The 12,374-nt window shown below is 37.9% G+C and overlaps 1 protein-coding gene across 1 annotated transcript in view; it reads right to left on the reverse strand.

Annotated features, from left to right (window-relative positions):
• The window catches only part of DNAH11 (dynein axonemal heavy chain 11), a 388,706-nt gene that overhangs the window by 168,202 nt on the left and 208,130 nt on the right, over nucleotides 1-12,374 (reverse strand). Inside the window, 4 exon segments of the mRNA XM_060196111.1 lie at nucleotides 1,248-1,487; nucleotides 3,814-3,916; nucleotides 4,502-4,667; nucleotides 7,394-7,598. Of these exon segments, the coding sequence (XP_060052094.1) occupies nucleotides 1,248-1,487; nucleotides 3,814-3,916; nucleotides 4,502-4,667; nucleotides 7,394-7,598 (714 nt within the window).

Here is a 12,374-nt window from a genome sequence, read left to right on the forward strand (position 1 = left end):
GGGCCAGAGTGATGGCTCAGCTATAAAGGATATATATCTGGTACATGTGAGGTAATCACCAACAACACATATAAGAAAGAGCATTATAAATGGTGCAGTGGTGTTCTGCTCTCTGTCTCTCACATACACAACAAATAAATCATGAAACAATGAATAAACATATGTCCCATGAATTTTTTAAAATTTATTATTGGATAGAGACAGAGAGAAATTGAGAGGGTAGGGTAAGGTAGGAAGGAAGAGAGACAGAGACACTGCAGCTTTACTTCATCACTCATGAAGCTTTCCCCCCACTGGTGGGGACCAGGAGCTTGAACCTGGGTCCTTGTGCACTATAATGTGTGCACTAATCCAGGTAGACTGCCACCTGGCTCCTGTCCTGTCCCATAAAATTTTCACATATTAGTTTACAACCACTCTCACAAAAGAACATTAAGTCTCAAATAACCTTTTTTTAAAAAAACTATTTATTTCCTTTTTGTTGCCCTCATTGTTTTTACTGTTGTTGTAGCTATCGTTGTTGATGTCGTCGTTGTTAGATAGGATAGAGAGAAATGGAGAGAGAAGGGGAAGACGGGGGTGGGGGGGGGGGGAGAGAAAGATAGACACCTGCAGCCCTGCTTTACTGCCTGTGAAGCGACTCCCCTGTAGGTGAGGAGACAGGGCTCAAACTGGGATCCTTCCGCCAGTCCTTGCACTTCGTGCCACATGCATTTAACCCGCTGTGCTACTCCCCACAAATAACCTTTCAACTGCTTTTAATATACAGGGTATACAACATTTGTTAGTAACTTCTTAATTTCAAATTTATTTCCTCTTTGACTTTTTTTCTAAACAAAAAGGACCATACTTCTTCCAGCTAAGTAAGATAAATGTCAATCAAACCAAAATAATATAGCAGTAAATTATCATTACTCTTGATGTGTATTTTAAAATCACATATATGTTTTCTACAAAACATTAATTACTTTTTATTTGTGCAGAATAAATAACATTGGGAGTTCAGAATTCTAGCATTATGTCTATTGTTATACCTTTGTAAAAAGTGATGAAGCCATTGGTCTTGCTGATAAACTAAAACTATTATACCTGCTGAACTTACTTCACAGAGAATGTTCCAGTTTAAAATGAATGACTACATATAAAAATATGTAGCATAATTTTACACTAAGTTCAATAAATAAATACCAGTGATGTCACAATAATCTTCCCTCCATTCAAGATACATAACAGAACAATTGAGGTACCTGGAAGATGTTTGATAGGTCTCTCAGATTGAAGAGGTAGTGGAATTTAATAGCTGTTGGTAAAAAGTTGTATGTCATTATCTGATGAAATAGGATTGTTGCCTGAATCAAAGAAGGGCCGCTCCTGAGAACTGCTGGGGCAAAGGCTTGCTGCTGGAAGTGAAAACTAAGAATTTGGCTATAAATTGTGCTTAGCGCATCCAAGGATGGAAAGTTAAATGCAAACACTGTGAAATGTCTCTGAAAAAAAAAAAAAGAAAGAAAAACAAATTAAGTTCATTACATAAAAGCTGTCTAGTCCTATTTCCAACTCTGACACCATCTTCCCAGATAATACTTTTGGTCCACCTGCATGTTAGCTGTCGGGAGCAGCCAAAAATTAGTAAAGTCATGGACCCCTTAGAATATACATAAAATAGACCTACTAGCTTTTCCAAAATGGAGATCCCAAATCTCATCTGTTATATTCTTGCCTTTAGGTTCCTGATTATTTAAATTTGTTCTGCTTTATGTCTAAATGCTTTTTCAGACACCAAGTTGCAGATGCTACCACAATGCCAACCTGACTTCCCCAAGCAGACAACCTAACCAATGTACTCTGGAACCGCACCTCTCCAGAGCCTAGCCCACTAGGCAGAGATAGAAACAGGCTGGGAGTATGGATCAACCTGCCAATGCCCATGTTCAGCGGAGAAGCTATTACAAACCCCCCACCTTCTGCACCCCATAATGATCCTGAGTCCATGCTCCCAGAGAGACAAAGAATAGGAAAGCTTTCAAGGGCAGGGGTGGAATACGGACCTCTGGTGGTGGGAACTGTGTGGAATTGTATCCCTCTTATCCTCCTATGGTCTTGTTGATACTTTTTATTTTATAAATAAATTTTAAAAAGGAAAAAAAATAGAGATTACAATGGTACCAGGAGATTGTGATATATATTTTCTCCATTTCAATATCTTCATGTATTCATGCCAAATGCCATGTGACTTGGTAGCGCCTTCTGCTTTGACTCCAGCTTGGCATATGGCTTAGTTGAATCAACAGTATGAGGTGGAAGTGACAGAGTGCCAGTTACTATTAGAGTCTTATATTTTTTCTACTTGCTGTCTTAAGTTTCTACCTCTGCCATGAACTGGATAGCATGCTAACGGGTGGAGTCACATAAAGCTGAGGCAAGTTGTTCCAATCACTACAGTCCAAATCATGGTAAACTGGGATGATAGTCAACTCTCAGATACATGAGTGAGACAAGCCAAGACAACTGCAGAACCAACTAGCTAATCCCCAGTTAATTCTAGATAAGTGAGTAAGCAACATTCACTATTAGGTGGCATTCTTACATGTATATTGGTGGCAGGCATCCTGGTGATAGCTATTATTATTAAACACATGCACACAAATATTTGTACAAAATTGTTAGTGGCTTTATCTACTAATGAGAGAGGGAGAGAGAGAGAGAGAGATGAGAGACACAAGAGAAACCAGAGCATCACACATGCAATGCCAGAGATCAAACTCAGGACCTCAAGCTTTCAAGTCCAACACTATCTATTATGCTACCTCCCAGGTCATGCTGGTCTTAGTTCTAATTTTCAAAACTTGGAAACTTGCATTGGTGGTACAATGGTGAGCATAACTGCCTTCCAAAACTTGGAAACAAGCTAGATGTCCTTCAGTTAGTAAACACACAGACTGTAGTACATACAATGAATATTTTTCAGTGATACAAAAAAAATGAGCTATCAAGTCACACAGAGATATGAAAGAACATTAGATGCATATTTAAATTAAAGAAACTAATCAGAAGAACTGGGGAAGATACTCAGTAGTTGAACACAGGACTTATATACTGAGACCCTGAAGGCCTCAGGTTCAATTCTTTCAAGAACTGAGTGCTAATCTTTCTTTCTCTTTCTCCTTCTTTTACCCTCTCATATAAATAAACTGTTTTTAAAAAGTAAGAAAAAAGGTAAGGAAATAAGTTAAATGGGAAAGCGATATATGACTTATCAATTATATGACATTCTGGAAAAGGCGAAACTATGGTGACAGGAGAAAGATCAAGTAGTTACCAGGAATCTTGGGGCACGTGTGAATGAGTGAGTAGAAGGAAGTGAAATGATATTGTATGAAACTTTAATGGTGAATAAAATGGGTCACTGTACATTATGTCCCTCAAGCCAAAGGATATACAATGTCATGAACACAGACAGAAATTCTGGACCTTAGTTAACAATGCATCAATATTGGCTCTTCAATTTTACCAGATGTCCTACACTGCAAGATGTTGATGATATGGCAAGATGATATGGCAAGATGTTGATGATATGGCACAACGTATTGGGGGTGAGGTAGGACTATATGAAAACTCTGGGATTTCAACATTTTTTACTATAAAACTAAGGCTTCTCTTTAAATTGTGTATTGATTTCTGAAAGCACATGCAATTAACCAAACATTTAGTAGACCTAAATTGTGCTAAAAAGAAAGCACCAAGAAGTGAGATCCACAATGTTTGAGTATTACATTTAGTGGTCAACGGAAGCACACAGCAGAAATACCCTACCTGTAGCCTAGGATTGATTGTAAAACTGCCCACCATTGGATTCATGCAGGCAACATACTGGCAGTTGTGGATTTCTTTCAACATCACTTTCTGTCGATCATACCTGAAATGTAGAAAGTAGCACCTTCAACCTCCAAATGGGAGATGACAACACAACAAAGCTTACCAGTTCATAAAGGACTTCTTCGCTGACTCTAACCTTTACAAATACTCTGTGATGCTGAGAGACAGAAAAATCGAAACTCAGAAAACTAAAGGCTACTTAGCTCTCTGGTGACAAAATGAAGATGTGGGGTTGAATCAATGTATGCAATTACTATTTACTCTCATTCTGATGTCAAATGTCTGCAGCAAGGCTGGGGCTCTTCCTGTTGTTAACAGCAGGCATTGCAGACTGCAATGGCCAGATGGTAGCAGATAAGTCAAGTGTCAATGCAGTGATTTAGTGTGAGTTATGGCTTAAACGAGATATGATTTAGAGGTGGTTCAAGCTTCTAGGGTCCAATTAAACTGAATTCTTCTAAAGGCATAAAAGAAATTATTCTGTTCAAGATTATGAAAAGGAGATGCAAAGTGAAACACAGAGAGTACTGCAAAATACACATCATTAGAAGAAACATGGCTAATTCCATTTTTTAAATGCCCATTTGTAATAATAAGAATTACATGCCAGTAGACAACCACATACCAGTGTCCATAATCAATATGCTGTCGAATCAGAGTGTGGGGCTGGACAGTGCCATATAAGTCCACCGCGGGCATATTCATGTCATCAATAAAATACACCATTTTTTTATTTCCTCCTGGGCCATAGTTACGGCCAGCTTTTTTCTCTAAAGGTTTCTCAAGAATTCCTGAAACAAATATATAATTATATCTACCAAATACAGGAAAGTTGCAAGGCTTCTGTCCATTTCAGATAAATTGTTAACCTTCAGTCTTTACTCCCTGTAACTTAACGTTCCCTCACTTTCTGTCTATATCATCTACTCTGTAACTTCACATATCATTTCCTTGCAGCTTGATATCAGAGATATATGTCTGGCCACCTCTTTCTATGTTCTCCCAACAAAATTCCCTTTCCCATTACCGGAAGTCACCTGGCTCTCTTTGTCTTGAGGCTCAGCATTAGCAGCAAATGTTGCCATATCTGAGATAAGGCCTTTACTTTTCTGCACCTTCCTCCTATAAATCCACACCAACATGTAGCCCACTACCAGTCCATCCATTGACTGGTTTTGTAATTCTCTTTTTTGTTTTCACAGCTGGAAACCCACACATGCATGATTGTAGTGCTCTGGGCCACTTGTTCATTTAAAAGATGGGTAGGGAGAGAGAGCAAAAGGGAGGGAGGGAGGGGAAAAGGAGAGAGAGAGAGAAGGAGAGATTGAGAAAGAACCACACACACACACACCCAAGCCACAGCACTAGTGCTTCCTCTGATAACAAGCACCTACTGTGCTATCTGGATTCTAGCCTGGCACCCTTCATATGAGATAGGATGCACCCCACCCAGTGGGTTACTCTAGGTCCCTTGATCCTTCTTAAATGCCCTTAAGGAGCATCTAGAGACAGCTTGAGTATCTTTCACACCACTCTTCACCAGCTAATAAATCTGAATGTATTAGGGGACATGACAGGTAGATACCAAACTGTATATACGTTGTGTTACATTTTACCATAAGCCTATATGACTTTGAAGACACACTGGATTAAAAAAGAGATTTTAGAAAAGTCATTCTTGGTTGAGTTAATGATGTCACTGAGTAAAAAAACGTGTTAATGGGATACTACTCAGGTATTAAGAATGATGAATTCACTTTCTTCACCTCATCTTGGACGGAGCTCAGAGGAATCATATTAGAGAAGGATGAATATGGAATGATCTCACGCATGGGAAGAAGCTGAGAAATAAGAACAGAAAGGGGAAAAAGAAGTAGAAGGTGGACTGGGTTCGGTGTATTTTACCAAAGCAAAGGACTATGGGGATGGTGGTGTGGGGGGCTTTCAGGTCTTAGTGCATGATGGTAGAGGAGAATCTAGACGGGGGATGAGTGTTTTGCAGAAAACTGGAATTTCACACATGTACTAACAACTATATTTACTGTAAACCATTACTACCCCTAATAATTTTTTTTTAAAAAAATTGAAAATGGGGGCCAGACAGTAGTGCAGCAGGTTGAGCACACATGTAAGGTTCCCGATTTGAGCTCCTGGTTCCCCACCTGCAGGGGGGTTGCTTCACAAATGGTGAAGCAGGTCTGCAGGTGTCTATTTTTCTCTCCCCGTCTTCCCTTCCTCCCTCGATTTTTCTCTGTCGTATTCAGCAACAATAACAACAACCACAACAACAGCAACAACAACAATGAACAACAAGGGCAACAAAGGGGAAAAAGTGGCCTCCAGGAGCAGTGGATTCATGGTGTAGGCACGGAGCCCCAGCAATAACCCTGGAGGCAAAATAAATAAATAAATAAATAAATTTTATAAAGAAACTCTCCATATATATATATATATATATATATATATATATATATATATATATATCTTAGAAAACAGTAACAATGTATACTCATGCACATGTACATCACAAAAACACATTGGGGGAAACTTAACTGGACAACAGGAAATTCTTCTGCTCCTTCCCTACCTACCTACCTCTCAGAATATAGCTCTGTTGCTCTGCTGGTCAGAGCAATATATTTTTGTAAGCAAAGCAGTACTGAGCTTTGGCTTATGGTGGTCTGGTGAATTTTTAATCCAGTGTGTCTTCAAAGTCATATAGGCTTATGGTGGATTGAACCTGAGACTTTTGGAGTCAGGCATGGGAATTTCTGCATAACAATTATGCTATCTCCCCCTGCTCACAATTGATATCTTGATATCGTCTTTCCTTTACTTCCTATAACCACTTTGCTTGTCCTAACTCTGTAGATATATATATATATATATATAGATATAGAGATAGATATAGATATAGAGATAGATATAGATATATTGATATAGATACATAGATGTAGATATTCTCAAATGAAGTATCTAAAATGTACACACACTTGCAAAAGAAAACACAGAAACTATAAAATGCCTGAATCTCACCATTCAAACAAAATATATTTACCCAAGGTGGATATTGCACCAAAGCAAAGGACTCTGGGGAAGCAAAGGACTGAGGGGACGTGAGGGTGTAAAGAGGGCTTTGGAGTCCTAGAGGATGACAGTGTAAAAACACCTAAATTGGGGATAAGACTTTTCTGTGGACCCCTATCAGATGGAGATAAAAAAATAATTGTACCCATGTGCCAACAATCAATGGTTACTGTAAACTATTACCTTCCTCAGCCTTGCGAAAATAATAAAAAGAAATATATATTATATACATATATGAACACAGCACACATACACAAACACATACATACATATCTTTACCCAGGGTAGTAATATATAAAAATTTACTCAATACCTAGTCAAAATGTCCAAAGTCTAGATTAATTAATTATTCATCTCTTTAGCGTGTATGTATGTTCCAGTCTCGACAACTGCTGATCTCATTTCTACAATACAAACTGGAAACACTTACTTTGCAGAGCTGCAGATGTTGTGTAGTAGTTGAAAGGCACACGGGACACTACATAATCCTCAGAAAGACTTGCCAGTGTGTCACCTACAAAGACTGTTTTCCCTACCCCAGCATGTCCTACCAGCATCAGTGGCTGTCCTTTCTCAAGCAACAACTCTATGAAATATCTAAGACGTGTTGTCTCTGAAGTGGGAACCATAACTCTCTGGAGAGAAAAACAGAATGAGGAAAGTCAGAGACAGCTTTTCCAAAATTTTATATCTGAACCAACACAGTTATGTTAGCACTAAGATCCAAAGACACCTTACTTCAAATTAACACCCAGTAGGAAAGATTTCACAATCCCACCTAGTACTCATTTATGAATTGCCGAAGCTCAGACAGCAGAGGAGTGCATCTAGACAGCACGAAGAGAAGTGCCAAAGTAAAAACAACAAATTTGTCTCTTCCAGATTAAATTCTAGCATCAAAGACTCCCTACTAAGAAACGCCTATACTCTGTCCAACCTTATGTTAGACATATAAGAGAAAACAGTTCAAATAATCAAAAAAAAAATACCCACCACTTCTTAGAAACGGACACAACAAAAAGTCAATCCACACAAAAGAAGATTGGTGGCACTGCCTCGATTCCCATTAAGATTAAATGTCAAATGATTAGATAGAATTTGTGCTGGAAGAATTAAGTTTAGGGGGTGATCAGTTGAAGGTTTTAACTTTGAGAGCATATAGATTCAAAGCACATTCAAAACTCATGAAGTGGGCAAAGGATAGCGTAGTGGTTATGTAAAAGACTTTTGGGAGGCAGGAGGTAGTGCACGTGGCGCGAAGCACAAGGCGTAAGGATCCCAGTTCAAGCCCCCCGCTCCCCACCTGCAGGGGAGTCGCTTCACAGGCAGTGAAGCAGGTCTGCAGGTGTCTATCTTTCTCTCCCCCTCTGCCTTTCCCTCCTCTCTCCATTTTTCTCTGTCCTATCCAACAACAATGACATCAATTACAACAACAATAATAACTATAACAATAAAAATAAGGGCAACAAAAGGGAAAATAAATAAATTAAAAAAAAGGACTTTCATGCTCAAAGTTCTGAGGCCCCATGTTCAATCTCAACACCACTGTAAGCTGGGGTAAGCAATGCTCTGGTAAGTCTCTCTCTCTCTCTCTCTCTCTGTCTCTCTCGCTTTTGCTCTGTACCTCCCTCATTTAAATAAGTAAGGTATTTTAAAATATATAACGAACCTAAGGTGGTGTAGAGTTATAAAATAGAATGCATGATGAAAATAAATGATAACCCAGACTGAAATATAAAATGAAGATAAAGGATAGCTGATATGAACATCTCTTCAGTGACTTCGAGTTGACAATTTTTTGATGGCCAAATTAAAAGGGTTGAAAACATCTTTGAGGATTCATCACTGTTCATATGAAAAACACCCAATTATTATAATGGATAAAATTTTTCCTAGTTGGTTATCACTCAGAGCCATTTTTGCATTTATGAGCATTTACTCTAAAACTTTGCCTAAATTCAGTGATACATGTAGAGTCAACTGAAGATGACTGAGGTTATTCTGAGCAAAACTAAGCTTTCCTAGACAACTTAAAACATTATTAGACCTACATTTTATATTATCTTTTTTTTCTTCTGCCTGTTATCATTGCTTGCCTTTAAATTAGGCTGTTATTGGTCCTTTACTTCAGAGAGCAATGTCAATAAGGAATACTGAGGAATGAGTGTGTGACACATATACACTAAGAACCTCATAGATATTATGGCATATGGCATTCACAAGAAACAAAGGAAGAGTTATGTTATTATTTTTATTGCAAAGACAATGAAACTGAAATGTAGAGAACATTAATAACTTGGCCAAGGTTTTAACTAGCTAACAAATGGAGGTACTTGGAGAAAATGAAGGCTAAAAACTGGAGATTAAATACTGTTTTACCTACTAGGTAGAGCACCTTTCATTTGGTGCAGCTATATGTAAAATGAAAAACAAAATCATAATAATAGTTTCTCTGTTGACTAAAAATTACTGTCAATTGTCCTTTCATAAAGCAACACCAACATTGTCTCTAAGACAAAAAGGAGTTGGTATGGAGTAGTTCCTTCCTTTTGATCCTCAGATAGAAAACAAATACTGCTGATGCGTTTACTTTGTACTTCCAGTTTCTAGAATCACGAGGCAATAAATTCCTGTTATTTAACTACTTGCTTTGTAGCACTTTATTCTGGGAGCTCTAGGAAACAAATGTGCATTGGGTTTTCTTACTTGATATCAGCTGCTTCCTAATTAACACAGTAGAAATTCTTTTTTTTTCATATAGCACTAATTAAAGTCCCTTAATTAAAGTGTTAAGTCCCTTTAAAATGAATCAGAATGTCATGATTTGGAGAAACATTGAAGGACTGTAGCTTGAAACAGAAAAAGAAGATGATTAAAAAATAATCTAATAGAAATGTAGAAGGAAAATCTATGAAGAGAGAAACAAAAGAGAATAGCCAGTTGCCAAGTGAGTTTAAAATACATAAGCTAAAGAAATTAAAACATTTTATGGCTTGTGGAGGTAAAGGAAAATGTTACATGCAAGGAAGGTAACTAAAAATGGACTGAAGACTTAAATGTTAAGGCTAGAAACCAAAAAAACAAACAGAAGAAAATACCAGTAGAACACTACATGTCATCTGCTTTGGAAATGTCTTTGACTCTTGAGCCTAACAAGAAAGGAAGAAATAGAGAAAGAGAGAAAGAGAGAAAGAAAGAAAGATAGATAGAAAGATAGGAAGGAAGGAAGGAAGGAAGGAAGGAAGGAAGGAAGGAAGGAAGGAAGGAGGGAGAGAATGTGACTAGGTCTACACATATCTATCTTTTTCTCTCTCTCCCTCTCTATCTTCTCCTGCCCTCTCAATTTCTCTTTGTCCTATAAAAAAAAAATAGGAAAATAACCATAGGAGCAACAAATTCATAGTGCAGGCACCGAGACCCAGCAATAAGCCCAGAAGCAAAAAAAAAAAAAAAAAAAAAAAAAGCTCAAAATGATCAAGAAATTCAAATCAAGACAACAATGAGATACTATCTCAACCCTGTAAGAATGGCATACATCAAAAAGGATACAAATAAGTACTGGTGAGTATGGTAAGTATGTGGATAGAAGGGAACCCTTCTATACTGTTGGTGGGTTGCAAATTAATGCAGCCCCTGTGGGAAACACTTTAGAGATGCCTCAAAACAGGTGCTATGCTATCTCTGTCTCTCTCAGGTGCTATGCTATCTCTGTCTCTCTTCCTCCCTCCCTCCCTCTCTTGCTCTGTTGCTATCAGAAGGGAGGAGGAGAAGTAGGAAGGGAGGAGCACTGAGGGGAGACTGAGAACTTAATTCTCTGTTGGTGGAACAAGGTGATGGTTATGGGTGAAATGAACTGATACGTCTTAGGGAAATGTAAAAATGTACCTACCCAGTGACAACAAAAATCCTGTCAATCAACATTTCCGCAGTAAAGTGATAGTGGAGTTGGAAAAAGACTGCTATATGTGATAAGCATTGTCTAATTCATTCACAATGCAGATGGATGGATATAGCTTCAGGTGACTATATATAAATAAGCAAAGAGCTAAAAGGGAACTACAGGATGTTTTTGTTCATATGTGGAATATAAACAACTGAAACACATCAACTTGCGAAAAAAAAAGTCAAACTGCAAAGTGCCTCTAAGATTTCATGAGAACTATAATGGTTATTAGCAGTGGTGGCAGTTGTGTGTATTATGGAGGGCCACACAGAACTTATAGTGGATGTAATGTGGAGTGCTATCTTCATTATTTTAACTAGTCTGAGTCTTTTGACAGGTGAATTTAGACCATTCATATTTAGGGTGATTACTGATATATTGGTTTACTTATGTCCATTCTGATTTTTGTTTTATTTTAAGTTATTGAATCTTTGCCCATTTGTTTCTATCTGACATTTTGTGTAGTCAAGCAAACATCTGATATGGTTTCTTTGTCTTTTAATTCCCTCCCCTATTTGCTTATTGTTTCCTATTTTTATTGTGTTATTGTTTCTAGTCTACTGCTATTCACCTCGCTTCAAATGTATATGCCTTTGCTTCCTCCTTTTCTGTAGGACTTCAATTCAGTATTTCTTGTAAGGTGGGGTTGATTGTGGCAAATTCTTTATTTTTTTAATATTTGAGAAAACCTTTATTTCTCTCTCATACTTGATGGATAATTTTGTAGGATACAAAACTGCACTACAGGTGTCTTTCAGTCCTTGTAGTTCTGTTTGAAAATTTTCTTTCATGCTTCCTAACTGCTTAGTGAACTATGCTTGAAGTTCTTTCAAGCTTTGTAGCTTCTTATCAAATTCTGTTGAGTTCCTCTTTTGCATGTCTTAATTCCAAGGTAAAATGCTCTTCTAACTCTTGCTTAAGTTCTTCTAAAGTTTTCATAATAAGCATTCTATAATCTGTCTCTGAGACTCTCAACATCCGGAATTCCTTGGATTTCATCTGATTTGCTTCTCTCTGTTGTGGCATGTTTAGTTATCTGCCTCTTTGTTTCTGTATGTATGGTGTTGGTTATTGTTGGCCAACAGGTGGTGCTATTGTGGACAGCTGAGGATATTTTGGGCTATCTTGTGGTCATAAAAACTATCTATTGTGTCCTTGCCTTAAATTCAGGCTAAAAAATACTCCCCACGTCAAAGATCGAGAGGTTTTAAGCTCTGTTTTCTTTTTTTCTGGGTCTGATAACTGTCTAAGATGGCACAGGTTGGCAATGTGCCACCCACCTAGAGCTCTGGTTTGACTGTCTTCCAGTCTGCTCCCCTATTTGCCCCAACTGAACACAAGCACCCACCTAAGGCTGTAGATCTTTCAGCTATAGATTCTGTGTCCAGTTTGATCTTTTGCTGTGTTCAATTGTTGTTTTAGTGAGAGTGCAGATCAGATAGTGGTTATTCCATAAACTCTGCCTCTC

The sequence above is a fragment of the Erinaceus europaeus genome, chromosome 8 (genome assembly GCF_950295315.1).
Source record: "Erinaceus europaeus chromosome 8, mEriEur2.1, whole genome shotgun sequence".
NCBI classification, from domain to species: Eukaryota; Metazoa; Chordata; class Mammalia; order Eulipotyphla; family Erinaceidae; genus Erinaceus; species Erinaceus europaeus.